Source organism: Numida meleagris, chromosome 10 (genome assembly GCF_002078875.1).
Source record: "Numida meleagris isolate 19003 breed g44 Domestic line chromosome 10, NumMel1.0, whole genome shotgun sequence".
Lineage (NCBI taxonomy): Eukaryota > Metazoa > Chordata > Aves > Galliformes > Numididae > Numida > Numida meleagris.
The window spans coordinates 10,305,074-10,331,742 of record NC_034418.1 but is presented as its reverse complement, the minus strand read 5'-3'; the positions used below and the strand labels follow the sequence as shown (position 1 = coordinate 10,331,742).

The window sequence follows — 26,669 nt, the reverse complement described above, 5'->3', positions numbered from 1 at the left end:
TTCTTAATTAAGTTATGTTGCTATAGTTTAAGGCCAGAAGTAAAAATTCAAATCGCTTTTTGCTGATATTGCTGCCTAAGAATACAGGGAAATAAGTAAAAAAGATATAAATGAAACTGTAATAAGCTTTAAATAAGTGACCTGAAGTTACTAACTAAAAAAACATGTCCTAGCTTAATTTTTTTTTTTAAAGGCATATTTCTTCTAACAAAGAGATTGTTTCCACATGTCTTGCTGCCTTAGTGCTATTTTGCAGTTCATGCTGTGATGTCACGGCTCAAACTTTCCATCTCAAGTTCCCATGGAACGCGGCGGGCGCAGCCTGGAACTTTTCACGATGCCACCTTTGCAAACCGCCCTAAGTGCTGGAGCTGCCTTACTGAGCTAGGAGAACGCACGGTAAACACCAAACTGAAGGAAAACAAACCAACCAACCACAAATACTTCCGATGACTTTCTACATGCACCTAACAGCACCCTGCTTCCAAGCGTGTGACAGAGCCGACTGCCTGCAGCTTCAGTGCGAGCGGCCGTGCCCAGCACCCTGCAGGTACGCAGCGGCCGCTCCTGCTGGCAGACAGCCCATGCACACCTCGGCTGTGGCTTTGCCTGAGTGAGAAGAATGGCAGAACGTAAGTGCGACATATTCACCTTTATCTCCTAGCTGAGAGGTAATGAAAGGAGGAGGATGCACAGACACGCGTTCGGCCTCTGCTAGTACTAAGTCTCCCTGGTCAGGAATGCAGGACAAAAGCATACATAGGATAAAAACAGGGAGCAGAATGGATTATTTAAGGATATTTTGAACTTCAAGTCAACTCAATGTACGAAAATAATAAATAAAACCTTTTTTTCCTTTTCTTTTTGTAAGACATAGCTACAACAAGCTGAATGGAGCAAAAGGCCAGAGGAGACGCAATCAGAACTTCTCACCTTTCAAACAACGTGGGAGATACAGTGAGTGCTCCACCCTACTTGCTTATTTTGGATCATTTACTTTACAGAAATGTTTATGGCATGGAGTACTGTATAAGAAATGTGCATACACAAATACATGACAATTATACGTTAAGTTCTTTACAATATTAAATGTATAATATACAATTCTACAGATATCTTACATACAAAGGTGAATGTTGTGCCATATATTCAAATATGGCAATGCCTAGGAACTTTAGAGTGTCATACAAGTATAAAACCACAAAATAAAATAACTTTACAACTCTTTTGAAGTAGACAGATTTGCTCAACTGTTTTGCTAAGTTAGCAGGCCATTATGTATAGGCTAAGAATTTCCTAAGGGATTTCTGGTTTGGGTAACCAGGGTGAAAAAACCTGCAGAGGTCTGATTTTCCATAGATGGGCATCCCACATTTATCCAAAAACCAGACCTCTGCCGAGGTTGTAACTTGCATATTTAGTACAGCTCGTCACTTCCAACATATCAGTCTTAAACTTGAATCTTTATTTTGCCTGATTGCAACCTTTTGGCATTAAAGAATTGTTAACCATCAAATACTGTTACGTATGGCTGTATTTATGCATCGAAAAAGTTTAATTAGAATTCAGCATCTACAAGGGTATTCTATAAATGAATGTGGGAGAAACTAAATTGTGATTAACACGTGAATTAGTTACTGAGGACCCAATCATGCTAAACAGCAATAAAGAGGATTTAGCAGAATGCTATTTATAACCTTGCACCTGCAAACGTGGTGCTGTCTCCTGAGTTAGGAAGCCCTGTAAGTCAGAGAGTCGATACTGATTCGTGGAAGGAACAGTAACGTCCTACAGACAGTGGGCTTGTTTAAAGAGAAAATTAAACAGATAGAGGGCAGATACACAATTGGTATTTTAATAATAGTTTAAAATAATAGAGGAAAAACAATCTCGACAAACCATGGCCTGCTTTCATCGGACAATGGAAGGTAGAGGGTTTTAACATCTTTTTGCAAAAATTCCAGACCCATGAAGAGTAGGCTGTCCCCCTAAACACGGTTCATAAATGAAGAACAAGAGGCGGCAGAGCTCACTGGCAGAACCATCATTCTCCGATGATGCAAAACTTAGTTTCTGAGTCAAAACGCGACTGGCTTCGAGAGAGCTACAGCTCCACCATAGGTATGTGGCCCTTGTTTGATGGAGTTTTATGTTGTGCTTCCAAATCCCTACTTTTGCATGTATTGCCGTCATTGGCCTCGTCAATTTTTTGTTGCTTTTTTTTGTTTGGTCTATTTGCTTCTTTTTCAGTACTGAGCACCAGTTGACCATAAATCGGTCCTTTTCTGATTCTAGATTCTGTCCACAGAAAGATGTTTCAGTTGGAAATGTTGTATAAAAATAAGCCATTTGCTAGCATGAATGAGTACAATCACAGAAGTGTAATGTAATGTACGGAGTGTAAAGCACATCTGATATGAGGAGGTGTGGCAGCCCGGGAGGGAACTCAGTGCAGTTTTTAACGTACCATCTTCCTCTCGGAGACCGCGCTTCCGCACGTCGCATGTCTGGGTATCGTTGGGAAGGCTGTCGGAATGGCTCCTCCTGCTGATTGATTCAAATTGCTTTAATTGCCCTTTCTGCAGAAGTCCATTCTGGGGTCAGGGTTGTACGAAGCTTTGCCTTTTCCACCACCGCAGCTGTTCAGCTCAAAGTACGTTCCCACCAAGCCTCGTATGCTGAGCGTGCTCAGTAATTTCATCGTGGAAAACGGACAACTGGTTTTTCAAATGCATTTCATGGCTGGCTATGTGACAGGTAGTTTCAGAATACCACTAATTGGCAACGTAAAGTCAAAATCTGTTTGCTAATACTGTTTTGCAAATCCTTAGTGTTTCACATAAGGGACTATTAAACACTTCTATGGTTACAAAGGAGTACAGGTAGGGTCTAGTCCAGGGGCTCCTGTTTTATTCTGATCGTTGGAGTAGGTTGTGGTCGTCTGTCTTCACGACACAGCACGTATTCGCTGAACTGAGAGGAATCCACCCCACCACCGCAGGAAGCTGCCATGTTAAATCCCTTCTGAAATAATCTTTCGAGCACCTGCAATGTGGAAAAAAAATCAGCTTGATATTTCGCAAACATTAGTGATAAAAGCTCTTAGGAGCACTGGATCTAAATGATGGATTTAGTCTTTTCAGTCCTCACAGAAAGAATTTTATTCAGCTATAATTCTGTAACTTATTCTTAAATGACTGCACTGTGATTAAAGTCTCGCTCTCAGCAAACCTCTGTGGAAAACAAAAATTAATCAAACAAATAAGTGCTCTACAGAACAGCTTACTACATTATATAGTAAAATACTGGACTGCAGTGATATTGATGCTATCTCTTACTGCTTAAACAAATCAACAGCAGGTTTAAGTCATAATAAAAAGTGCCCATTATTCATTAGTAATGTGAACAGACTTGCAGATAAGGGCTGAAAACATTTACAAGCCCTTCCTTAGCAGATGAAAAGGTTTTAGGAATCTGAGTGACACTTGCACCAGACCTTCATGGAAATCACAGCTGTGATTTTCCCTTGCTGGAAGGGAGCACTGCTTCTAGCAAAGCATGGCGAAGGCAGGATGTGGAGCCAAGACATGGACAATAAGGAAATGTTCTGGCCCAAGAAAGAGGTTAATTTGTATTGCCCAAATATATATTTTCTCTTTCTCCTTCTAAAGAAAAGTTGGGGCGATTTAGATGCATGAATTTAAGGAACCCAGGGGCAACTTTAATTTCTGAGACTGTCACACAGCACATTACCCCAGGATATACTGATCTTGGCAATATGACGGGGGCTTTGTTTTCACATGGGTGAACATGTTGATATACAGTTTCCCAGCAGAGCAGGAAGCGCACAGACTCTTTGCAGCATTAGGTGAGAGCGGATGCCAGATCCACCTTGGGCAGAGCTGCAGTGTAAGATCCACTGGAGGAGATGCCGTGCTCCCTCCCTCCCTGCCACTGGCAGCTCACCTGAGCCCAGGGCAGCAGCACAGCGTCTCCAAAAGTGACATCTCAGCATGACAAAAGACACTTAGGCACCCCTTAGTGCTGGGGAGATTCCTACCTATTACAGGGGGTCAGAGGGTGGGCAGGGCTCTGCCGCCTGCCATACAGCAGAGCTGAACCAGACCTACCCTTTGAGACTGACTGAGTAACAGGAATATTCACACCCACATGTGCAATCTCCACCCAATACTCCTCCAGCCAAACCTTTACCAGAGGCCGTGGCACTGTAAGCACTAAAGCCAAATTACCATGTAGGCTACTAACAATACTCCAGCACATAAATAAAAATCAGAACTGGGTGTGAAATTTGTACCATTAAGTGAACTAACTGATCCAACATTTATTTTACAGGCGGGAAAAGTGGTTGCATGATTTGCTCCTCTGAAAAATGCCAGCAAGGGGAAGCCTCCTGCACTGCTCTGTGTGACAGCCCTGCCATGGTGCCGCTTCCGCTGCTCCATCGCGTGGGGCCACCACGCTGCCAAGTGAACCTGACCATCCACTAAACCCAGCGAACATAGGAATGACTCTGCCACCAACAACTCCGGGGACTCAGTTAAAAACTTGTTCACTCAACTTAGGTAAGTGTCTCAGCAACATCCCCTACTTCAGAAGGAGGAAACGTGTACGCTTTCATGGGTTTGCTACAGAGATAATTTGGTTCCTTTTTAGTATGACCATGAGTGACACTGTGAAGCACTTTGATACCTACTGCAGTGGTACCTCAGTCTTAATGGTTCAAGGCATGAGCTGATTGCTTACAGGGGTACTAAAAATAGTGTCATGTTTGCACACCAGACCTCTGCCCTCACCCCTGCACACAGACCCACGTGAGGCCAAGGTGACCATTCCTTCTGTCTGAACGCGTGCTTTGCTTGCCATGCAGAATCTGCTCAAAATCAGCTTGCCTGAGGAGCTCAGCCTGGCCTTGGGACAAAATGCCTTATGAGCTCAGAAAGTTGTGCCAACCAAATATTTTCCCTGAGAGTTGCAGAAATGAAAGTGCTAAAAAGGATTCCAGTATACAGAAGAAAAAAGGACCCAGAGAGATTAAAAGAAGGGAGGGTTAAAAAAAAATAGTAGAAAAAGCTTACCCCTCTTATTTGTCTGGGCTGTGCACAGCCTTTAGGACAGAAGTGAGGTAACACACACAGGTCCCAGTATAGTTTTACTAACACTTCTTCCTGCTCAGAGAAGGCAGGAGTTTGCTGGGGAAGGAGGAATAAAACATCACCAAGCTGTTTCACAGGCTGGCATGTGCTTTGACTTTGTGTCCCTGTTCTTAACCCAGGCAAGCAGGCAAGATGAGGACAAGAGGCAGCCCAGCTACAGGAAAGGAGGCTTCTTCCATTTAACTGAACTGAGAAACAGAGGATTGATGGGAAAAATTCAGAGAGAGATGTGACTTCAAAACCTTGCTCAAAACTTTAAAAAATCAATTTGGTTGTAAGACAAAACAAGCACCAGGGTGCCCTTGGCTTGCCTCAGTCCAAAGCAATGGAAGGCTGCATGTTAACATAGGGCTTCTCTTTCCTGAGCCAGCTGTCTGCAAGCACACCATCCAGGTAGGCATTACACACTTAGAGCACCGCGTGCAGAACAAAGCGATTCATTTTTGCTGCCCTTGCGCTCGAAGGACTAGGCTGCAGGCTATCATCTAGTCTTAGAAAGCGTGGGATCATCAGTTTTCTGGGCAAGAAACAAAACTGGTCAAATCCTGTAAACAGTGCTGTGAATGTTTAAATACTGTGGAGTTATCCTTACAACTCGAATGAGGTTGTGCTCAGTTCTATGGAGAAAGTCTCCCACAGGCTGTTTTCCATGTGCCCTAAGCATTTGTTTGTATGCACCAATGCATGCATGAGACTAAATGGCACGTTGAACATGAACAGATTTAAATTCCATTTAGTGAACTTGGCCCTGTGTGCATTACTTTTTTGAAGGTAATAGACAGACGGAGGGAAACCAGTAAGTGCCTGTAAATAAAATCTGAGCTACTTTCCTATAAATCTCCTGAAAGAATATGCCAAAAAGTAAATGAGTATCAGCTGTGACTCTCCTACATATAAGGAGACAGGCACACAATATTGAATAGAGGATTTGTGCTAAGATTTAATATACTCTGTCTTCCAGTATTCTGAGCACATCGAGATATGGGCTCTGATTTTGTTGGAAGGTTTTCCAGATAGAAACATGGTATTTTTACTACCTGACTTTATTTAAATTTTGCAGAATACTAACAAGCGTGGTCTTAATTATGAAGACTCAGTGTTTAACACAGACACACATCAGGGAATTCTCTCCAAGGTAGGCTCACGTATCTCACCAGCAGCTGTTGTGAGGTGTTGAAAAAAAACAGTCTCAGTCTTAGGAAAACTGAATACCAATATGTGATTACAAGGGGGCATTAAATAAGAGCTGCTGTTTTTTGGTTGCCACTACCTACTCAGTGTTGACATTCTGTGTTGTATATGTAAAGTTCTTGACACAAAGAATTTAATAAAAATCTTTTTGAAAGAGCTGAAGGATTGATAAATATTGCAGTCGTGCTACCAAATACGTTCAGCAGGACAGAGGGGGACAAAAGCAATGCATCTCAGTAAACAGCAGGCAGATTTATCACAGCACTCTGAGATTCTCTGAAAGTGCTTCTGCTCCACCAGCCACTGCACCTTATAACTGATCTCCCTTAACTCTACGCTGCTTACTCCACCGTTCCTCCATCTTCTGACTCAATATCGTTTTGTCCAAAAATACTGGGAAGTGCAAGGGTAGTGCCCATGTGTCGACTAGAGTCCATCACAGTCAGTGATAATTAGCTGCTGATCTCGTCAGGCTTTTGTTTCAGAATTGCACTGTTTTCCAGAAAGTTTGAAAACACTTTCTATTAATTATACAGTAAAATGATGTAGTTTAATAAAATTATTTAGACTGTAGACTCCCAGACATAGAAATTTTCTTTCATAATATGAACCTACAAGGTGGCTCTTTGACTGAATTTTGACTGAATTCAAAACCCATTCAAACAGTAACAATTGGCACTCAGCTTTTATTACGAATGGTAATAAAAGTATGCCACTTAATAGAGCCAAGTGCAAGCCTCGGCTGCTTGCAGTGCTGAGCCCGTCACTGACCAGCAGTGGCCCTTTATTGTTTCAGTTATTCTAATTTCTTGAATGCCTCTGACCATATTGCACGAACAGAGTGTGGCTGAAACACAAACATGCTTCTCTACCCACTCACCTTAGCTGAACTGCAGCTGCTCCCCTCTCCAGCTCAGTGGTGAATTCATCACTATTCCCACTGCCAGGAAATGGATCTGCCTCCGACCCACCTCCAGCCTTCTATTTTTGGGGCAGCCCACTCTAAACCATGCTGAATGTGAAATTGCTAAGGACTGTACAAAATTAGCCACAGGCAATGGACTGCTAAGTTCAACCAAATAAAACACTTAGAAGTCTTGAACTAAAAGTCATGTAAATCACCGTTTTTTAAAATGGTTTCAGATGAGAGCTTCTGTTAGCGTACTGTTCTTACCAGTTGGCGAATGCTGTCCAGTGGGAGGTGTCACTGGAGAGAGTCTCAACTTGCTGCATACTGACAATACTGGTAAGCAAGCGCTCTAACTTCTTCCACTCCCTTGCTATTGTGCCTCCCTCCTGAACCTGTCTGGCCAGCCTGTCTCACAGGCCAGCTCTGCTGTGGATATTTGCCCATAGGGAAGTTTATCAAAACCACTAAGGCATTTCCCACAGCCCAGCTAGCACCTCTGGTGATGGTGACTTTGGAAACGTGCTTCTTTAGGTTGATTTCAATTTCCATAATGATAATCTTTCTAGCATAAGTTAAAGGCATACATGCAAAAACCAAGAGCTCTATGTTTTCACGTGTTAATTAAGGAGTAAGTTAACAGCTTCGTCAACACCGTTCCTTCTCCTCAGCCCAAGGACAGCTACACCAGGGCTCTGGCCACAGTGGTGGCGATGCCTTGTGAAATGGCATTTCTTGCCCACAGGGCTGCTGCCTAAACACAAGCCCATATTTATTTCCGCTACCACCCACCTATCTGTCCAGTTATCTTCTTTTGTTTCATATGTTTAATTTTAAACCTAATGTCAAAACTCTGAGTATAAAATGAAATACATTTTGTTTAAAATACTCTGGGCAATTTTTATAGAACATCCTTTTGAAAAAAAAAAAGTGCAGAGATCAATTTTTTTAAGTCCATCCCGCAGGCACCATCATTTAATTATGAGTGAGACATAAATTATGCATTTACACATTGTTGCATTTTCTATAAAATGGTGTGGAGATTTTTTTTGTAGTTTTTGGAACTCTCTCTTTCTTCCTGAGGGCACTTTGGAGGGAAAAAAAACTGCTGCAGGCTATACATTGATGAAAAAATTAGCATTTATCAGTATAACACCATTATGAGACCAGCATGGCACTAACATACACAAAATCTAAATCTATTTTTCTGCTTAGATTTAGGAAAACCTGAAAGACTGTGATCTCACCAGGCAGAAAATGTCTCCTTGCAGTATAAGCACTAAAGGTAATTGGGCAGAAGCAAATAATTTGCATATAATTGAACAAGAAATAATACAAAAAAAAAAGCATCTAGATGAGCCAGCACGAAAAGGCCATTACCTGCACTGAATTCAACCGGCAGTATCCGTTCAAAGGAAACCTAATAACGTGGGTAGGGTCTTGGTTCCAGCCTGCGTTTACGGAGTTGCACATGACGTCCCCGGTCTCAGGGAAGATCTCTTCTATCAAAGCCTTCTCCCCACTCAATGCAATTCTTTCCCCCAGATCTGGAGTCACTCTTACAACCAAGCAGTCACAAGGCTGGAAATGTTTCCTTTGTTCTTTCTCTTGTTTCCATCGCTCAAGTTCCTTAATCATTGGCTGCAGCTGGTAATACTTTGCTTCTTCATATAAAAGATTAAAGTCCTAAGAAAAAAAAAAGAGAGAGAAACTAGAAATGCCTATAGTTCTCTTTTAAAAATGAGTATTGTTCCTGTTTGACCTACTTAAGCTTATGTATTGTCAGCAAGAGTGCAAAGGCAACAGGTCGGGTATCCACATACTTTGTCTTCGTCTTACACCTACACTGAAAACCACAGTGTGTTAGTGCTGAATTTATTCGAGCTGACCATGAAGTTCCCATTGCACTGAATTATTCTTTCATTTATTATCCCACAGGCTCAACGCAAGAAGGTTTTACTTTTGGATTAAGAAATCAGAATAACTGGTTGCAAAAAGTAAAGCCTACTGACGTAATACAAGATGTCCTGAGCCTTGATCTTCACTCTTGCCCTCAGATATTCACTTCTGATCTTATGACAGAATATCTTGGATTGTGCTGTCATCCCTCACACATGTGTTACAAGGTAGAGATGGCAGTTCAGCTTCTCACTTCTCACCTGGTTTTGCCACATTTGAAATGAAGCTGCAGAAGCTGAGCTGCTCCCTGCATGATTATTCATGTATTTAAAGCGTACTTTGGAGCTTGGTAAATTATACTGACATAGTGATCACCCAGTGGCTGGGAGCTCAGCTGTTTACTCCAACAACTTGAAAGAAAGTGTTCTTCTCAGCCAGCTGTCCATAACCCAACTGGGACCTTCAGCCAATTCAAATTCCCAATTTGATCCAATTCCCAGTGAATTGATTGAGATGTCATCTGCATATGCTCATTAATAATTTTTCATCAAATTTTCAACAGATTTTCCCATCTCAGCTTAAATGCATGGGAGTACACTGAGGAGAAGGGTGGCTGCAGCACCATCAGACCCAGCCAGAGCTGAACAAGAGGGGAAGCACGCAGGGGTGCTTTGCTTACATTGCCCCGCTGCCTCCTGCAGCTTCCTGAAGGGAAGAGAAGCACCAGAGGCACAGGACCAGTTCCTCTCTGAAGACCTGCTCCTTGCTTCTTCTGCCCGTTTTCAGACAGGAGTGCAGGTGCACTGTGTGACTTTTTTGGAGCATGCTGTAGATCATCACCTGGGCATAAAAGCTAGTTCTCTACTGCACTAGGAGAAGGGAATGAAAAATTGTGGATGAAACTTCTGGAATCATTTAGACTGGAAAGAAGGAAGTTGACAAGAAGTTATTGGGAAATGGGCACCAAAACTGCATAAAGAAATAACTGCAGCACTTCTGCAGAAGTCAAAGAAGAAATGGAATCAAAAGCCATTGAACGTACAGCGCAAAAAAGTGCAACTTCTCACAGTATCACGGAATTAACCAGTAAAATCTGCTGCTGCAAAGTATTGCTGTTGAACCAGAGCAGTCAGCTGTGTTAGAACTTGGCACCACAGAGCTACTGCCAGTAGTGGAGAGGTGCTCCTTCACCCCAGGACTGCCTTCAGCGTGGAGAAACATGAATATTAGCAGTGACACGAGCAAGGTTATCACGTTAAAGAAGGGACATCTGATCCTTTGCAACTCTTTGAGCCTGTTAGGGCTGGGACAATACGCACACCACTAATGGAGAAAAAAAGACTGGAGAAGGTGCAAAGAGAAAAGAGTGATAAGAGCGAATGTGAAGAAATGAGGGCAACAAACACCTGAGGAGGATCCAGAAGATGAAAAGCAACAGGGAGATTAAGGAAGAAATGATATAGGAAGCATGCTGTACATAAGCTGGAGGAGCATCTGGCCAGCCAAGGAGCTGCCACCACCTGGTGTCAGGTGAGAGCGTGCCAGCCCCAGTGCCTCATCCCTGTAACGCCGGCCCAGGAGTCAGTCAGAGCTGATGTCTTTCCTATGCACCAATGGAAGGTATTTTCTTTTCCCCAGAAAAATCAGTGTGCTCTGCTGAGCCATTACTGCTTTTCTCTCTCCACCTGTGAAGCTCTCTGGTGGCTGCATGTGGGATCAGTTTAAATCAGTAGGGATTAGTGATTTAAATTAAAAACAAAATACAACCCCTACCCCCAAACTTTCTGAAATCTTCATGCAGGACACAGGAACAAAACAATCCCCATGCACCCGTTTGTTACAGAGGTGTGTCAAATGTTTGCTGTGAATCTGCTGGCCCCATACACCCCTTTCGAGCAAAGGAAAGCATGTGATGCTAAGGAGAAATGTAATGCTATAGAGTAAGCAGGAGCACAGAGTGCTCACAAGTCAATGGAAAGTCTCCTACTGTTTTCCATAAATTGCACAAATCTGGGTTTGGAATATTTGTGTTCATGGCTGTTATCATATAACATTATTTGTTAGGGCAATGAATTGAATGTGTGCTAGTAGAACACAACATTAAAAGCTATAAGAGGTGGTACAGCCTTGTAAAAATCAGTCCTTCATTTTTGAAAGCAAACAGAGGTATGGCACTCTTAAGACTCAACACATTGTTAATGCACTCTCTTGTCATGCAGGTTTTCTAAACCAGTCAGAGAATTGTGCAGCTGTGACTGGACCGGCAGCGATGCCCAGCTCTGCACTGCCTACACAACGCACTCAAAAGATGCTCAGGTAACACTGACTTTCCACCCTCGCACTGCAGATGTAAAATCATATCCTGATGATTTGCAAATGTTTAACACAAAATATCAAGTACAAGAATTTAACCACAAGGGACCCCTGCCAAAGAGGTGCCACAGGAGCTGCAAGAAAAAATTCTCCATGCTGTTCGTTTGGATAAGTTACCGAAGGCAGATGCAAACACGGATCTTCTCAGACCTATCCAAAAAAGGCACATTTCACTGAAAGAGGAACAGGAGTAGCTACAGGGTGTTAACTGCCTAGTGCAGTGGCAAAGTGCACTCAATTTCATTGAAACCCAGCCTCAGAGCACCTTGATGCAGCTTCTGTTCCAGGCGTACGATGATAAATGCACACATGTACTGCACCCTCTCTCTCTCATGGAGGCTCCAGTGCTGGCCTTAGGAGTTTTGCTGAGCAGCTGGCAGCATCTCAGGGCAGATTTGGTGTGGGATCTGGGAGCTCCTTGTCCTGCAGGACAAGGTCTCCCATCCCTGAGTCCCTTCTAGCAATGGTGGGGCTATTGTGAACCCTCAATAGCCTTCAACTTCTTGTGGTTGCAGTAGGGATTAGTGGGCAGGATCTGTGCTGTCACCCGGAAAAGGGAGCAGGCAGCCAGATGGGATGCACACAGCCTTTCTCCATCCTCAAATTCTGAACAGCATTTAGATTTTGGGTGAAGGGTCAATAGACCATCCAAAGATGCAGTTTTTTTGCTTTTGCAAAATAATTTTCTGTTCATGATTTAGTAGAAAAGCTTTTTTTGTGGTTGATTTCATGTTGGCCAAGTTCAGCAGTCATCTCTCACAAGGGTCACGTCTTCCCAAGGAGGAGACAGGTATTGTGACTTCAAAGTAAGCTGTGCGATTGCCATCAGTGCCAGTCTATCAGTAAAGATCTATGAACTATGAATAGAGGTAGCCAACAGGAATTGTAAAATAAAACCATGTCTTGCATGAACCCGGTGCTATTCTCTCAATAGTAAAGAGTTTATGTATTTGAGTACATAATATTGACTCCAACGGGCTTTCTACCCATTTTTTCTTGTTATTCTTTGTTTCCATGACACAGCAAACTGTCATCCTGACTCAACATTTCCTTTATAATTCAGTGCCCTGAAGATCTGACTCTTGAGCATGAGAGCAAGTTGCTCACTTCTGCTACAACGAGTGCACCATTTGCAAAGGTCAGTGTGAGAGCACTTAAAACTAGATGTAGGCATACAAATTTTATGACTGCGTTAATAAAGCAGGTGCCACCTGGCCCTACAGGTGACCTCAGTAAACCATGTGAAACTCAAATGTCCTCTGCATTTGTGCTCCTCTCCTCCTTAACATCAGATAATGTACATACTGCCTATATCTATTTTTGTTGGAAGATCTCTAAGCAGGGAGTGCCAAATAAGTAGGTACGGTGGGCAGTATAGTCCTGGTTATGCATGCAGACGTGTTTTGCGATTGAAGGGGAAAAATACTGATCATAAATGCCGTGGGGAAACACCTCTGACTGGGGGAATAAAGGCAGATGTTTGGGCTGTGGACAAGGGTCAGCTCCTGTGCTAGCCAACCCCAAGCCGTGTAGTGTGGCAGACCCAGGGTGCTGGCCCCACACTTTACTTGAGGACATTTGTCACTCAAGGTGGAGTGGCCCCACGCGTAGGATTCTGAGCTGGAGCAGGAGGAGGGAGCTGCAAGCAGCTCTGAGCCGCCTGCCATTGCCTTGCTCAGCAGACGCTGCAAAGCAGAAGCGAGCCAAGAGCTCATGGTAATTTCTCAGCATACTTCATGTGGTTTAAAATCCCCCAAGCCCAGGAAAATTATATGAACTATTAGAATGTTGCTTTCAGCAGGGAGACCTGTCAGATTCTAAACACTTTCAAGTTCTGGCTTATTAGTAGTTGGAAGTGTAATTAATATTCACTGTAAACACACCAGTCAGACTTGATAATAAAGAATCACTAGCCTAGGAACACATACCCCACTTTCTCTGCATTTCAGTGTTAACTTAGTCTGAAAACAACACTTAAACAGCAAACACTGCGAGGTTGGTGTGGTACTAACATTCCAAACTTTGCAAAATAACCATCTGAGCAGCAATTCAAGTTGAAAAGCAACTTGGCTAAACCTTGAGGCTAATAAACTGCTTGATTAAATTAAGGGGTAAAAACTAATAAATATTCAAAACACTTGATAATGCTTTGTTTGACATAAAGAACAGTTAATGCAAGTCTCACTGGAAAACCTGTCAGGTTTTATACCTTAAATAGAGTTTTGCATTTAGAAACACCGAGTGATTCCATTTGCTGCCTTTGATTATTGTCTTCTGTCACTTTAATCATGCTGGTAAAATTACACGATTTCTGTGAAGTCAAATCCGTTTACAATGCAGTTTTAATACAGCTTTGCAGTGCATTCTTCTATGCATTTTTATTTAGTTACTCCCTACCTAGCAATACTTTGCTTTGTTCTTGAGCCCTCATTAGCCTGGGGTTTGCTCTAAAGCTCTCTCAGGGAGGAACCAAATAAAGTACAGTTAACCCTATGCAAAGAGATGGTCTGGAACAACGGACTGAGTTGGGCACAGCGCCGGCTCTCCCCAGTCTCTCGCAGCCCTGCCAGCGGCTCGCTGTGCAGGCAAGTCCTTGGCATCTTCTGACACTCTCCCCTCGAGGCTCTTACCAAATCTTACTGGTTTTGTTTCGCAGCACCTCTGAAATCCATCCTCCTGGCTGCTGGTCGAGGCCATGATCAGGGCGAACTAGATCTCTTCTACGCTCCCTTCTCAGACTCTCTTTTTCCACCAGATGGTCCAAAACACTGCCGATAAAGCACCTCTCTGAGGCTGTGTCAGTACCATTACTCCATCCATCGTCTTTAATTGTTCCTTCTTGCACCCCACAGGTCTTTAGCCTCACTCCTACCCACACATTTGCTCTCATCTCTCTTGTCTCACATCTGCCCCTGCGTGTTCTGCCTCTCCCCACGTCACGGCACCCTGTGCCACAGGGCAGCCGCCCTGGCCTGCCAGCCACTCCCGCAGAGCCCAGCGCTCAGACAGCCCCTTAGGGCTGGGCCTTCAGTCCTGCCTGGGAACGCCAAAACTTCTGCTTGGCCTTGGCACAGGAGGTGTGCAGCCACTGTGCTGAGCATCTGCTCAGTGTCAACTGCAAGTGCTGAGATGCCGGTGTCAAATACAAGCACACTCATGATTTAGGCAAAAATGGCTGAGGACCGGTTTGCAGCAAGAGGATCGGCTGTATGCCACAGCAACCATACATTTGGGATGACTCAGAAAGGCCTGACCAAATTACCTTGTCTACCTAGTCCAACATGAAAAATGGAATCTTACTACCCAGCACGGGAACTTTCCAGTAACACTCCATGTCCCCAGGTCTGAGCGGATCCCCATTAGCATCCCAATTTATTCATCATTTCATCCTGGAGTTAGCTCTTTTGTTGAATCTTGTCATCTAGTTTGGATAGTTTTGTCTTCTAATTTTCGTACATAAGGATGACAGTGTTGCAAGTTTTGTAAGCACAAAGCCAAATAAACAAGGCTAGGAGGAGAGGGTTTCAACAGTCAGGATTTGCAAAGCAACTTGCTGACATTATTTCGTAGAAAACATGTATTATTGCTCCTTAAAAATCCCTCAATAAATTCCATTTCCCACGAATATTCTGACATTCATAAATTGTGTAAAAGATTACTTATTGAAATCAAAGTATCTGAATTGGATATATCTAGCAGAAGTCCTCATGGATTTGTTTAAGGGTGTTTCTTTTTCATACCAGCAAGAAAAAGATTTATACCATTTAATTACTCTAAGTATCAAATTTAAAACATTTCTACTGGATTCTGAACATTAAACCCTGGTAAGTGCTGGTTGCTGGTGTTGATTCTTAATTGTTGTTTTACCCTGATAAATAAGCCAAAAATGTGAGAAAATACAATTAGTTTAGAACAACTGATTTAGCTGTAAGCTTCATCGTTTAACTTTTTATGGTATCCATGACAACCATTGGTCCATTTATTAAATAATAGCATCCCTAGTGTAATACAAAAGTAAAAAATCCTAACAATAAACAGCAACATTTAGTTAAGTGTGTTTAGGTCAAGCACACAACCCAACCTCCTCCAAAATGACAGAATGGGGAAAAAAAATAGATTGCAGACTATAGCTTTCCTTACCTTAAAGTCTTCTGGGAGCAGTAGCTTAGATGTCCTTAGGAAGCTTAATATATATCTGAAAATTTCACCATCTCGATCAATGAAATAATGTTGTTTTAAACTGTCCAAGACAATAGGTTCTGTGCCATTAAACAGACGACTTATTCTGAAAAAAAAAGAAAAAGAAATGGGCAAAAGAGACAAAATCTCATTCCCCCCTCAGGGTGTAAAAACATCCATCCAATATAGTTGTATCAATTCAATGTGCATAAGGTAATGCAGTGTCTTCATTTGGTGACAAATGCAAACAAATGTAGGAAGATAGAGGCCTTGGATGTGTGCGCGCACACACACGCATGAAGTGCCCATTGGCAACTGCTCCTAGCACGAAGCTCACATTGCCCTGAATCAGTGCTGCAAATTAGGCTCAGAGCCCCAACAAGGGAAATGCCTATGAAATTCTCACCCTATGGCTGGCAGGATAATTTGGAGAAGAACGTGTTTTTGGGTACATTATATACCCCTGTTCACGGGTACCATTCATGGAGAACTGGGATGTCACTCAGAGGTGGGCTCCTGGATGTGAGCATTCTTACTGGCTGTGCTGCCGTTTTGATCAACAGCACCAAAGCTCTTCAACATGAGAGGGGAGGATACCCATGCATTGTCATTAGCTGTACAGACCCCTCAGTGCTGAATGTTTTGGCAAACCAGCAGCAAGGGTCCATACGGCCCCACCAGTGCCCTATGCACATGCCTCTGGTGGGACAACGCGACGTGCCAAACCCTTCATGAGAAAGGCAAGGGGTGAGGACTGAGAGCACAGGTCCGGCTGGGTAGGTGTAAGCAGAACCAAGCATCGCATCCGCTGCATCGTGCAAGTTTTCTCCATGTCCTCCTGACAGTACGCTCTGCAGAACGCAGGCTGGGTGTTTGCTGGCCTCCACTTCCTCTTGCCTCTCCTCTCCAAATGTCTGGCTTCTTTCAGAAGGCTTTGTCTTCTCATGAGAAATAACCCAGCTGAATATATGTTCTTGAAAGGAAAATCACAGGAGACAGACAGCAACGACCTATTAAGTAATTGAGTCCATCTCTCTGACAGTGCAGCATTGTTCCCAACTGCAGAATGTCTCGTGTTTCAAAGTCGAGTCTTCAATAACCCTGCCAGTGAGGACTCCACCATTTCCCAGTGAGACTATTCCACAGCCCGCTAGATTTCACTGTTGAGCGCCGTCCCCTAGGCTCAGCTGTGCAATCCACCAGTATCCCCCACTGCCACCAGGGAAAGGCTTTTCCCTGCCACGGAAAGGAGCCCACCCAGCCACTGTGCGAGGTGATGGCCAGCACCAGCGGCGAGCTCAGCAGCTGCAGCCCGGCTGCTCCTGCTTCCCAGCCCCACAGAGAGGGGTGTGAGAGGGCCTGGGGCATGGCTGGGATGGCGAGCGCCAGCCCATGTCCTGGAGGACAGCCTTGCTCACAGCAGTGCAGATGCTTGCAGCTGCCTCGTGCTCAACTTGTTTTGGATTATGGGGTCTTTGTGGGTGAAATTTGTTCTCTGCCGTTGCCCCTCAGTCTGGTCTTCCAACTTTTTGATGTAGTTACAAATATAATTAACGTGCCATTAATTTCTAAATTAATTGTGGAGATACCAAGTTAGTGATTCTCTACTGAACTCAGCTAAAAACCCTTCTCCACTCTCATGGAAGCTCCATGTTTCGCTGCCTGTTCTCATTCTCTCACATCTGTGCTGGCATTCAACTACTCCAAGTTACTTAGAATAATCAAATGCTTCCCTAAACCCTAATTGTAATATATTTGCTGTCTTTCTCCAGCCTCTAACTTTCTAACTGTATCAGAAAAATCCAACTCGCACTGCAACATTTAATTTATATAATCCCAAGGTTCAGCAAGCCTCCAGTAATTCATTATTTTCCTTTTCATTGTTATTTGAGGTCTATTTGCTTGAGACAGCTGAATATATTGCTTGGTACAGAGCTAAATTTCAGCCCAGGAACCAGACAGTTAATTTATTTCCTTAGATATGTACAGAGCCTGGGTGCTGTTCTGGGTTAGCCTGAAAGCTGATAGAGTAACTTAATGTTTCAGTACGAGACATTCATTATTTGTGTGGCTACCAAAAGTTTTGAGAACTCATCTTTCCCACTTACTCCCTAAACAAGCTGGGCTCTGGCTTAAACCTCCTCCTGCTACAGCCCGTCTTCTGTAAAGTCTGCAAAAGCAAAGCGATGGCTGTTGTTCAGCTCCTTGGTGCATATGGGGGAAGGTTTGCCAACAAAGAAAGGACGCTGGGAAGACAGGATAGAAAATGCTAATGGGTTGCTCTTTAATGTAGTGAAGCTTTTTTTTTTTTTTTTTTTTTTTTTTTTGTAATGAAAACAAAACATGAATTTTGAGGCCTTTGTAGAGTGCCTTGAGCTGTATTTCTTCACCAGCAAAATTACTGCTGGGGAAAGAAACTTGCAGAGTGTTGAAAGACTTAACTGCCACCCCAAAAACAGAGTGATGAATAGTTTGAGGATTTATTTGACATTTTAGGGGTCTGCTATGTTCCAAGAGCAAGCTTCACTGCAGCATGTTGTAACACTGCGTGTGGAAAGTGCTCCTGCTTCTCCTGCCTCATCAGCACAAGCTGTACCTGCAAAAAGCCTATCAGAAAATGCAGTTCTGTGAGAACACAAAGTGGACCCAAATGACAGCTTCCAGAGAAAGCTTTGGTGTGCTGGCTTTACTTGTGATAAGCGATGCTGTGAAAGCACAGTGACCAACAGCTCTGCTACCAGATGCACTCAGCACTCAGCGATGAGCTCCCAGGCTGCAAAGCACACACTAATGTGTGCAGACATGGGGAGTTGCTGCAACTCTCAGATCAGACAGTGGTCACCCCAAAATGTTTGCTTTTATGAACAGTCCTGGTGCCTAATACTGTAAAATGGCATTTACCCAGAGGGGCCACTTGCTTATAGCACGTGGGAACGGTGCTCCCAGTGATATTGTAAAGTGGAAGGCAGAGGAAAACAGACGCAAGACAAAAAGAGCTGTGCTTAGATCCTATACAGATGGGTGAGTCTCAGCAGTGAATGTTTCTTCAGTACTCCCACCTTTGAAGAGATTGTTCGCTTTTCTATTTAAAAATTCTTTAAATTTTTTTTTCCCCATATTTCATTCCCAGACAGCAGCTCAAGCCAGGATCAAGCAAAACAGTCCCAGTGTGCATGCCTCCCCACTGCCTTTGCCTTCCTGGCCGGGTCTGGCTGTGCTTCGCACCCTCCCCAGCCACATGCTTCCCTCACAGCCATTCCTGCCTTCCTGGCTTCCTCCCTACCACACGGCCCCACTCCACGTGTGCCCATCCAGTCCCTCACAAGGTTCCAGTTCCCAGCCTTGCAGAACTGGGTGAGGAGTGAAATGGTGCCCAGCCTGCAGCTGGATGCTTCTCACCCCTCTTCCCAACATCCAGAATGCATCCTGTTGATCCTATTTTTGCAGCTTCTTTGTGTTTCAGTTGTTTCTGCTAAAGGCGCTTATGCATTTTCAATAATGTTTAGCCAAAATGCCAGGGGGCAAGTTTCTAGCTTTATACCCATTTCACTATGATATTAAGATCTCCTTTTATTAGATCAAAAACAAACAGTGCAGCCAGCCAACCCACAAGGACAAGAGTGCCAGTAAATTCTTTCCTGAGTTCCTTGGTCAGGGAAGGAAGCTGTGTGCTATATGTGAGCACCTACAGAAACTCGCTGCCACCCACACCCCTGACAGCGCTCGCTCCCTGCTGTCCACCCAGAACCACACAGGCTGCCTGCAGGCACAGCACAGGGAGGGAGGGTGCATGGGGGCACTGAGTCCAGAACACGCTGCAGGCCTCACTGCACACAACCTCATCCATAGACCCACCCAAATCCATCAGAGAGCAGCCAGGGCTTTTTTCTCTCTGAAGCACCCCACCTTCTCAAGATAACTGCCCAGCAGTGCAGTGCAGCTGGGCTTTGCGCATCACGAAGCTGGAAGTTTAATAGCACTTTAGGATGGGCAAGTGTTTGGAGGTGGTGGTGCTTCCTCCTCTTGGACTGGATTAGCCATTTTCTTGATAGCTCCCTTTTTGAACAGAAAACTGAAGTTCTTTCCTAACAAATCTGATCCCAGGGGCCTTAAGAGGAGCACCAAGTACAGGGGGACCTGCAGGAAAATGAAGCCAAGCATCTACTGAGCCTCCACTGTTGCACCTCGCTCCTCCAGCCAGCACAGCCACAACACATGAGTGACAGCCTTTATCACAACATTGCAGTAAAAGTATTAATTTAACTAATTATGTGATTAATATTTAACCGTTCTGTGATATTTTTGTCATTCATAATTCAGTTGTTTGCATATATTAAAAATTTATTCTGTAGACACTTTTTCTGCCCAATGTCACATCAGCAGGGAGTGCACATTATAGAGGACTGTCATTAAACGTGGCTCTCTTCTGATTTTATGGAAAGAGAGGGGAAGAAGAGAGGGAATGCTTGCTGGTGAGCCCCTCCAGCATGCGGGGCTGTGTTCTCCTTGCTTCCCCGCTCCATCCTTGCTCCATCCCTGCTCCCTTCTGCTCCAGCTGGCACAGGGCTGGGCTGACGGAGCTCTGCGGCTCCTCTTGCACTGTGCAGTCTTCTGGCTGCACGCAGATCCTGGCTGCTGTGCGGCTGCAGGAGGAGAGGCTGTGCGAGGTGCAACAGGGAGCAGGAAGGGGGTTGTTCAGAGCCAGAACAGAGCCAGGGGCAGTGTAGTCCAGCATGACCTGAAGCCACCCTGCAGGACGTGTTAGCACTGCTGGGTGTGCGAGTGGAGTCCAGCCACTTCTGCTGAGCCAAAAGGGCTGCTTATCTCCTAAATATTTGTTCAAGGTTGGTACGATACATATTATTATCTGCTTTGTGATGAAAAAATGCTGTGAACAGGAGCAGAGGTGCTCAAGAGACTGGAGCGTACCATATTATCTGACATGGCTATCCAGGCAGCCAGGCAGTTTGGTCCCTGCATGAGGAGCAGGAGGGATGGCAAGAGAAGGGACAGGGAGAACGTGCCCATGGACTGTCTCCTGCCTCCTGCTCCAATGGCAGCCAGGAGGGAGGGACAGTAGAGCAACCTAGCTGGGACTCATGCTCCCTCATGCTCCAAACTGCCAGGGGCGTGGCTAAAGGTTGCTTATGGCTGCAGTTTTTCTTATCTGCCTCACTTGAAATCTTCAGCTACAGTTAGTGTGGAGGTCAATTAAAAAATGCTGTTTTATGATTATAGCATACTTTCATCACCTGTTGTCTGACCAGTGATTCTAAGCCCTTTCCAATTATGGGAAAATAGCACTAACAAGCGATACTGCCTACAGCACGAAACTCTGCTCACTGCAGTAATGCTGCATGGGCTTCATCACTATGGCTCTGCCACAATTTCCAACCAAAAAGGAACCAACCTTGTCGCTTCTTATGATGGCGTAACTGTGCAGTGGACAAGGGAAGAGCCACTGAATTAATCTGTATGGATTTCAGTAAGGCCTTTGACAGTCCACCATTAACATCCTTCTCTCCAAATAGGAAAGATATGGATTTGATGGGTGGGCTGTTCAATGGATGAGGAACTAGTTGCAAGATCATTCCCAGAAAGCAGTGGTCAATGGCTGAATGTCCGGATGGAGATCGGAGACAGGTGTTATCCCTCAGGGGTCAGTACAGACAAAAAAATGATCCAAGAGGTGGAATACCTCCCCTGTGAGGACAGGCTGTGATACCTGGGCCTCTGAGCCTGGAGAAGAGAAGGCTCCAGGGAGACCTGATAGTGGCCTTTCAATATCTGAAGGGTAGGCTACAAGAAGGGAGGGGACAGACTCTTTATCAGGGTCTGTTGTGATAGGACAAGGGTAAATGGTTTCAAACTAAAAGAGGGGAGATGTTTTTTACAGTAAGGGTGGTGAGGCACTGGAAAAGGTTGCACAGAAAAGTGGTGGATGCCCTGTCCTTGGAGACATTCAAGATCAGGATGGACCAGGCTCTGAGCACCCAACTGAGCTGTAAGTGTCCCTGTTCATTGTAGGGAAGTTGGACTAGATGGCCTTTAAAGGTCCCTTCCAATTCAAAAGATTCTATGATTCTATGAGTTTAGTTTCCATTACAATAAAAGATAGCATCCTGATCACCTCAGATTTCCCCAGATATACATTTGGCCTGGAGGGTGTTTGAGCCAGGGAGAATTTTGATTTAAGCATCTTTTAAATATTTTATTTATGCAGTAACAGGAAAAAGTGTGCATTGGGCAAGAGTTTGAATCTTAAATTGGGGTGTAAACCACTACTCTGCAAATTGCAAAAGCCAAGCAGTCACATGTGCTCTGGGAATGCTCCATGCACCAGATCCCACATGTGGAATCCCATCTCAGGCACAGGTTTTGTGTCCCAAGTGGTCTGCAGACTTCAAGCCCTCAGTAAAAGACTGGGGGATCCCCTCCGTTTCCCAAATGCCAGCATCCTGTAGGCTCTGACCGGGCATGTACATGCTCTGATCAGCCCTGGAGCCCTCAGTCCTGATGGCACAGGTCAGTGACCACAGATACACAGGTACAAAGCTGACCTGTGAGAAACAAAGGGAGATAGCAAAGCCTGTAACCCCCAGCACCTCTCTGTTTTTAGCATCAACAGAGTATCAAACAGTACAGTCCTATCTTAGCGGAGGGATGCATAGGGTAGCACAATGTATCACGCTCATCCACCTCTAATTCCTGAAAACCTTGCATGCCTGCCTTCTAACATTGGCCCTGGAATGCTACAGGAGTTGTCTGAGCCATATGCTCACTTTGTAGTGCTTTTGAAGGATATTACGCTCATTATCTGGGACCTGGAGGAACTGCAGGATCTATTACCTAGATTTAATACTTCATATTTTGCTGTTCAGGCATGAATATCTATTTTTATAATAGGTCAGAGCTAGCGTATGTAGTACCAACATGTATTTTTAAAAGTCAATAATCCAAAAGGAACATTATCATCTGCCACGCAGAATCATTCTTACAAAGTTCTGGAAGATTTTTTGCACTTTCAACTAAAAAGCAAAATTAGTATGTAATAGATTTTGTCACTAAAACAAAGGTAAGGAAAATGAGGTTTTCAGTTCTGTGTTACTACCAACTGAGGACCACTGAAGCAACAGGCAGTAAAATCCACTGGAGTATAAATGAGCTGTTATTTCTGAAATACCACAAAGCATCCATGGTGATAAGGTTAAGAGATCTTGCAGGTCTTTCTCTCTGCTTGTTGCTAACAATCTGTCTCCACACTTCAGACACATTAACAGGTACCTATATTTGATGTGCAATTTAATGGAAATATATATGTGTTTTTAGATTTTGATAAATTGCTTCCATTTTTTTTAATTTGTAGAGATGTTGTTGCCCATAATATAAAATAGCATTGGAAGCACCAATCCTGGTACAGAAGGTTACGTCTTTTCCAGTGTTAAGAACTTGTCATCAAGAGCCTGGTGCTGCTCAGCGTGGCTGAGCGTCCCGTCAGCTCCTCGGGGAGGAGCAGGAGGGATCAGTCACACGGTCAGAGCAAGCAGAGCAGCGGCTGAGGAGATCTGGGCTCCAAGTGCTTTCATTTCCATGCGTTTCATTTCCACCAGGTTTATTACGGTATTAACCCATAGCCCTTCACCTCGTTGAGAGTCTGGAATTAGGCCCATCAGCACTGGCCGCTCATCCCAAATTTATCAGCAGCATGTTCATTTCCTCAGGGCCTGCTTCTGCCACCCGTCTCCCGTAAACAGTTCTTGAGTAAAGCACTGCTTAGCCATGAGTAATGGTGGCAGAATCCAGCCCTAAGTCAGGCTAATGATTTTATTTTGCCTTATTAAACTAGCGTTTGTATATTTTAGTGTGTTATTTTAACAGCTATAAAAAGACTTCACTAAACAAACAGTTTCTAGTATGTTAATTGCTATATTACGAATTCTTTCATTCTGCTCAGCGTATAACCACATTTATAAGCTGGATAAGTAGAGACACATACAGACAGAACGGCACTCATCCTACCTACACGTCATCATTCTGCCACATTCATTTCAGTTGTCAGTCGTGAAATGCATTTGCTGTGCTTAACAAGGAAAAATGTAACTTTCAAATACAGGTAGAATTTGCATTTCTCTGTAAAACTTCCCTGTGTGCTACTGACACTGCTCCGCTGGTCTTTTTAATCTTTTGTAACAGAGAACGTGAGATACAGCCTTCCATTAAACATACTATTTGCATTTATCCCCTACAGCTTCTGCTGTGCACCATTCTGCTGCTCACACCCAGGAGACTGCCTGCCTTGCTGGTGCAAGCTGTGAGGTCCTGCTGCGACTGGAACTCAGCCCATCCTCATCACCCCTGAGCCCTCGGCACAAAGCTCCCTGAGACATGGGCAGAAACCACTAATTCAGTTTGGAATGACACTGGTGCCACAAAAACCGATGTACCAAAGTGGGTGCCATCACTGGAAGAGTGGCTGTGGCTGACGGGTGCTAACTGCAGCACAGCCCCACTCATTGCTGCCGTTCAGCCATGCCACTTCTGCTGCCCTGGGCCTCACAGGCAGCAAGGGCTGGAAAGAGTGTGAGAGGCATAGTCTGGCTGACTGCATCATTCTAACAGAAGCAACCATATGATATTACAATATGATACGAACCCTTGAAACACAAAATTCATTGCAGGTAGGAGCTAAGTATTTTTTCCTTCGGTGAAATATGCCAAAGTCCAGGTAACTGCACAAGAGTTACAATGTAGGTAGTATCTGTGCATCTGGGAATTCACCTCATTTTAAACTGTGGACTAGCATCTGAGTTAAATAAGCACATTAGCTAAGTTAAGCAAGTGCATTAGCCTGATTTCCTTCCACTACTATCACTTTCTCCAGTAGGAAGTTCTGGTTACTTTTCCTTTTCTGACTTTTCAGTTCATTCTAACTGAATTTCTACCTAAATGATTAGTGAAGATTAAAAATACTAATACAAATTTATATCGCTACAAGTATCCTATGTGAATTATAACATTGTTGCTGCTGCTCTCATCTGAGCCCTGTGAGAGTTCTTGGCCTTTCATGTTTTCTCAGTAGAGAATTTACAGTAAATTTTGGCCATGAAAATCAGTGCAGGAACAAAAATTCTTTGATTTCAAACAAACTCCCAAGCTAGCATCTTAATGCTCTCTAGTTTCCCAAAGGTCCCAATCCTGCAAGAACTGCATTTCAGTTCAAACTCTGTGGGAGTTGTGGGCACTCAACAGAATTAAGTTAATACCTGAGAAGATGCACAATTCAAATAAAACATGCTTGCCTATACAAGCCTTTTATTGCTATTCCTTTAAATACCCCTAAGTCATGGTACTATGAGGGACCCGATGAATAAAGCATCGAATGTCACACCTCTTCCTTATTACTTGCTGTAACTTCAAGTGGGAGCTAACCACACATTTTTACAAAGATTTTCAAATCTGAGTAGGTCTGGGCATTGCTGCCACTAACATCAACCTTGTACAGCATGATGGGAGGCTCGCAAACATGCAGATGCTGGTTTTATTTTAATGTAAATGGCCTAAATTCTTGCTCATTGAAGCCAACAGAGAAACTCCCACTGGGTCTCGGTGAGGGCCGGAAAAATTGCAAATGTAACTCACTCACCTTTCAGGGTGCAAGTCTGGCACTCCTCATCCTTTGCATGTGTGGGTGCTGTGAAACCAGCACGTTTCAGCCCACAGGAGAGCAGGCACTCATGGTCTGCACCACCTTTATAAAATGCAAATGGTGGCAGCTAACACACTTTGGTAGCCACTGCTCATGCAAACTGCTGGAATATGTCATCTGTTCAAGCCACATCCCTGTACTTCTGAGCCCACGCATATGCAAGCTGAGCAGTCTTTTTCCTATGATTGTTTTTTTTTTTTCTATACAGGCCAGAAAAAAAAGTGACTAGACACAGTCTGCCAGGAACTCCACTGCCTGCCTCCACTGCACTGGGATGCTCCCCACTGACATGAACAAGAATGATACCAGCATCTCTGGATATGGATAAATTAACTTCCTGCTTACAACTCAGGCCATGTGGTAATACTGGCAGTTGGCTGGCATGCCAATTTGCTAAACTGGTAACCCTTCTCTTGCTGAGAATTTTAATATGGAAAAAACAGCTTATCTTACATTCAACCTCCACTTGGTTTTCCTATACTCCATCCTTTTGTCCTCTGGTGAATAAGCTACACTGACTTTGCACAGTCCCAGCATTACACTGCTGAACACCTTCTGCAGCTCACACCCCTGCTCTGGGGCAAAGACACCAGGGGCAGTTATAAGCATACCCCAGGCCACAGCTGTTTGCAATTCTCTGTAAGCAATTGATTTGGAAGTTGTTCTCTCTATCCATGTTTTTGTCGTCACACTTAGAACAATGAATGAATTACACTCCTGTTTATTTTTACATTTAATTACACAGTATTCAGTGTATTTTTCCTGGCTCACTTAAAGAAACTGAGCAAGTCAAGAATGACTTGTTAAAGTGATTTTGAAGGGAAAGCAACCAACAGAGACCTTACATCTGCATCAAGGTGAAAGACTTGGGAAACAGTTTTTTTGCTGGTGTGCCTGAGCAGCTGGCAGGTGAAAGGCAGAACCAGAGTGCAATTTCCAGTAAGTTTTTTGTTACAGCAGGAGGGAAGGAGGAGGTAAAGAGAAGCATTGATGCACTGACATGTCAGGTGGGAGAACCAGGCTCCACAGCCACATTCTGGAAGAAAAGCGTGGGGAACCTTACTGCAGAGGGGGAACTGGCACCCTAGAGGGAGATGGCAATCAATACACCTGCTGCACAGAAGATGCTATGGGCTTAAGCTTGGGGAAAACTTGAAAATAACAAGAAAACTGTTAACTGTTGGATTCTGATGAGGTGCTGAAAGTCAAACCTGGCTTTTTTATGTGAGTGAGAGAGATT

The 26,669-nt window shown here is 44.0% G+C and overlaps 1 protein-coding gene and 1 long non-coding RNA gene across 3 annotated transcripts in view; one reads left to right on the top strand and one right to left on the bottom strand.

Annotated features, from left to right (window-relative positions):
- Positions 976–26,669, bottom strand: part of KCTD15 (potassium channel tetramerization domain containing 15) — a gene marked incomplete at its 5' end in the record, with an annotated part of 37,129 nt that continues 11,435 nt past the window's right edge. The window contains 3 exon segments of the mRNA XM_021407978.1: positions 976–3,045; positions 8,653–8,958; positions 15,685–15,829. Of these exon segments, the coding sequence (XP_021263653.1) occupies positions 2,890–3,045; positions 8,653–8,958; positions 15,685–15,829 (607 nt within the window).
- LOC110404078 lies at positions 3,052–9,844 on the top strand. 2 transcript variants are annotated; one of them, XR_002442054.1, is made up of 3 exons: positions 3,052–4,583; positions 7,509–7,611; positions 9,211–9,844. It is a non-coding gene; the product is annotated as an uncharacterized LOC110404078 (long non-coding RNA). The 2 variants fall into 2 exon arrangements; XR_002442053.1 differs by having other exon boundaries at positions 5,294–7,611.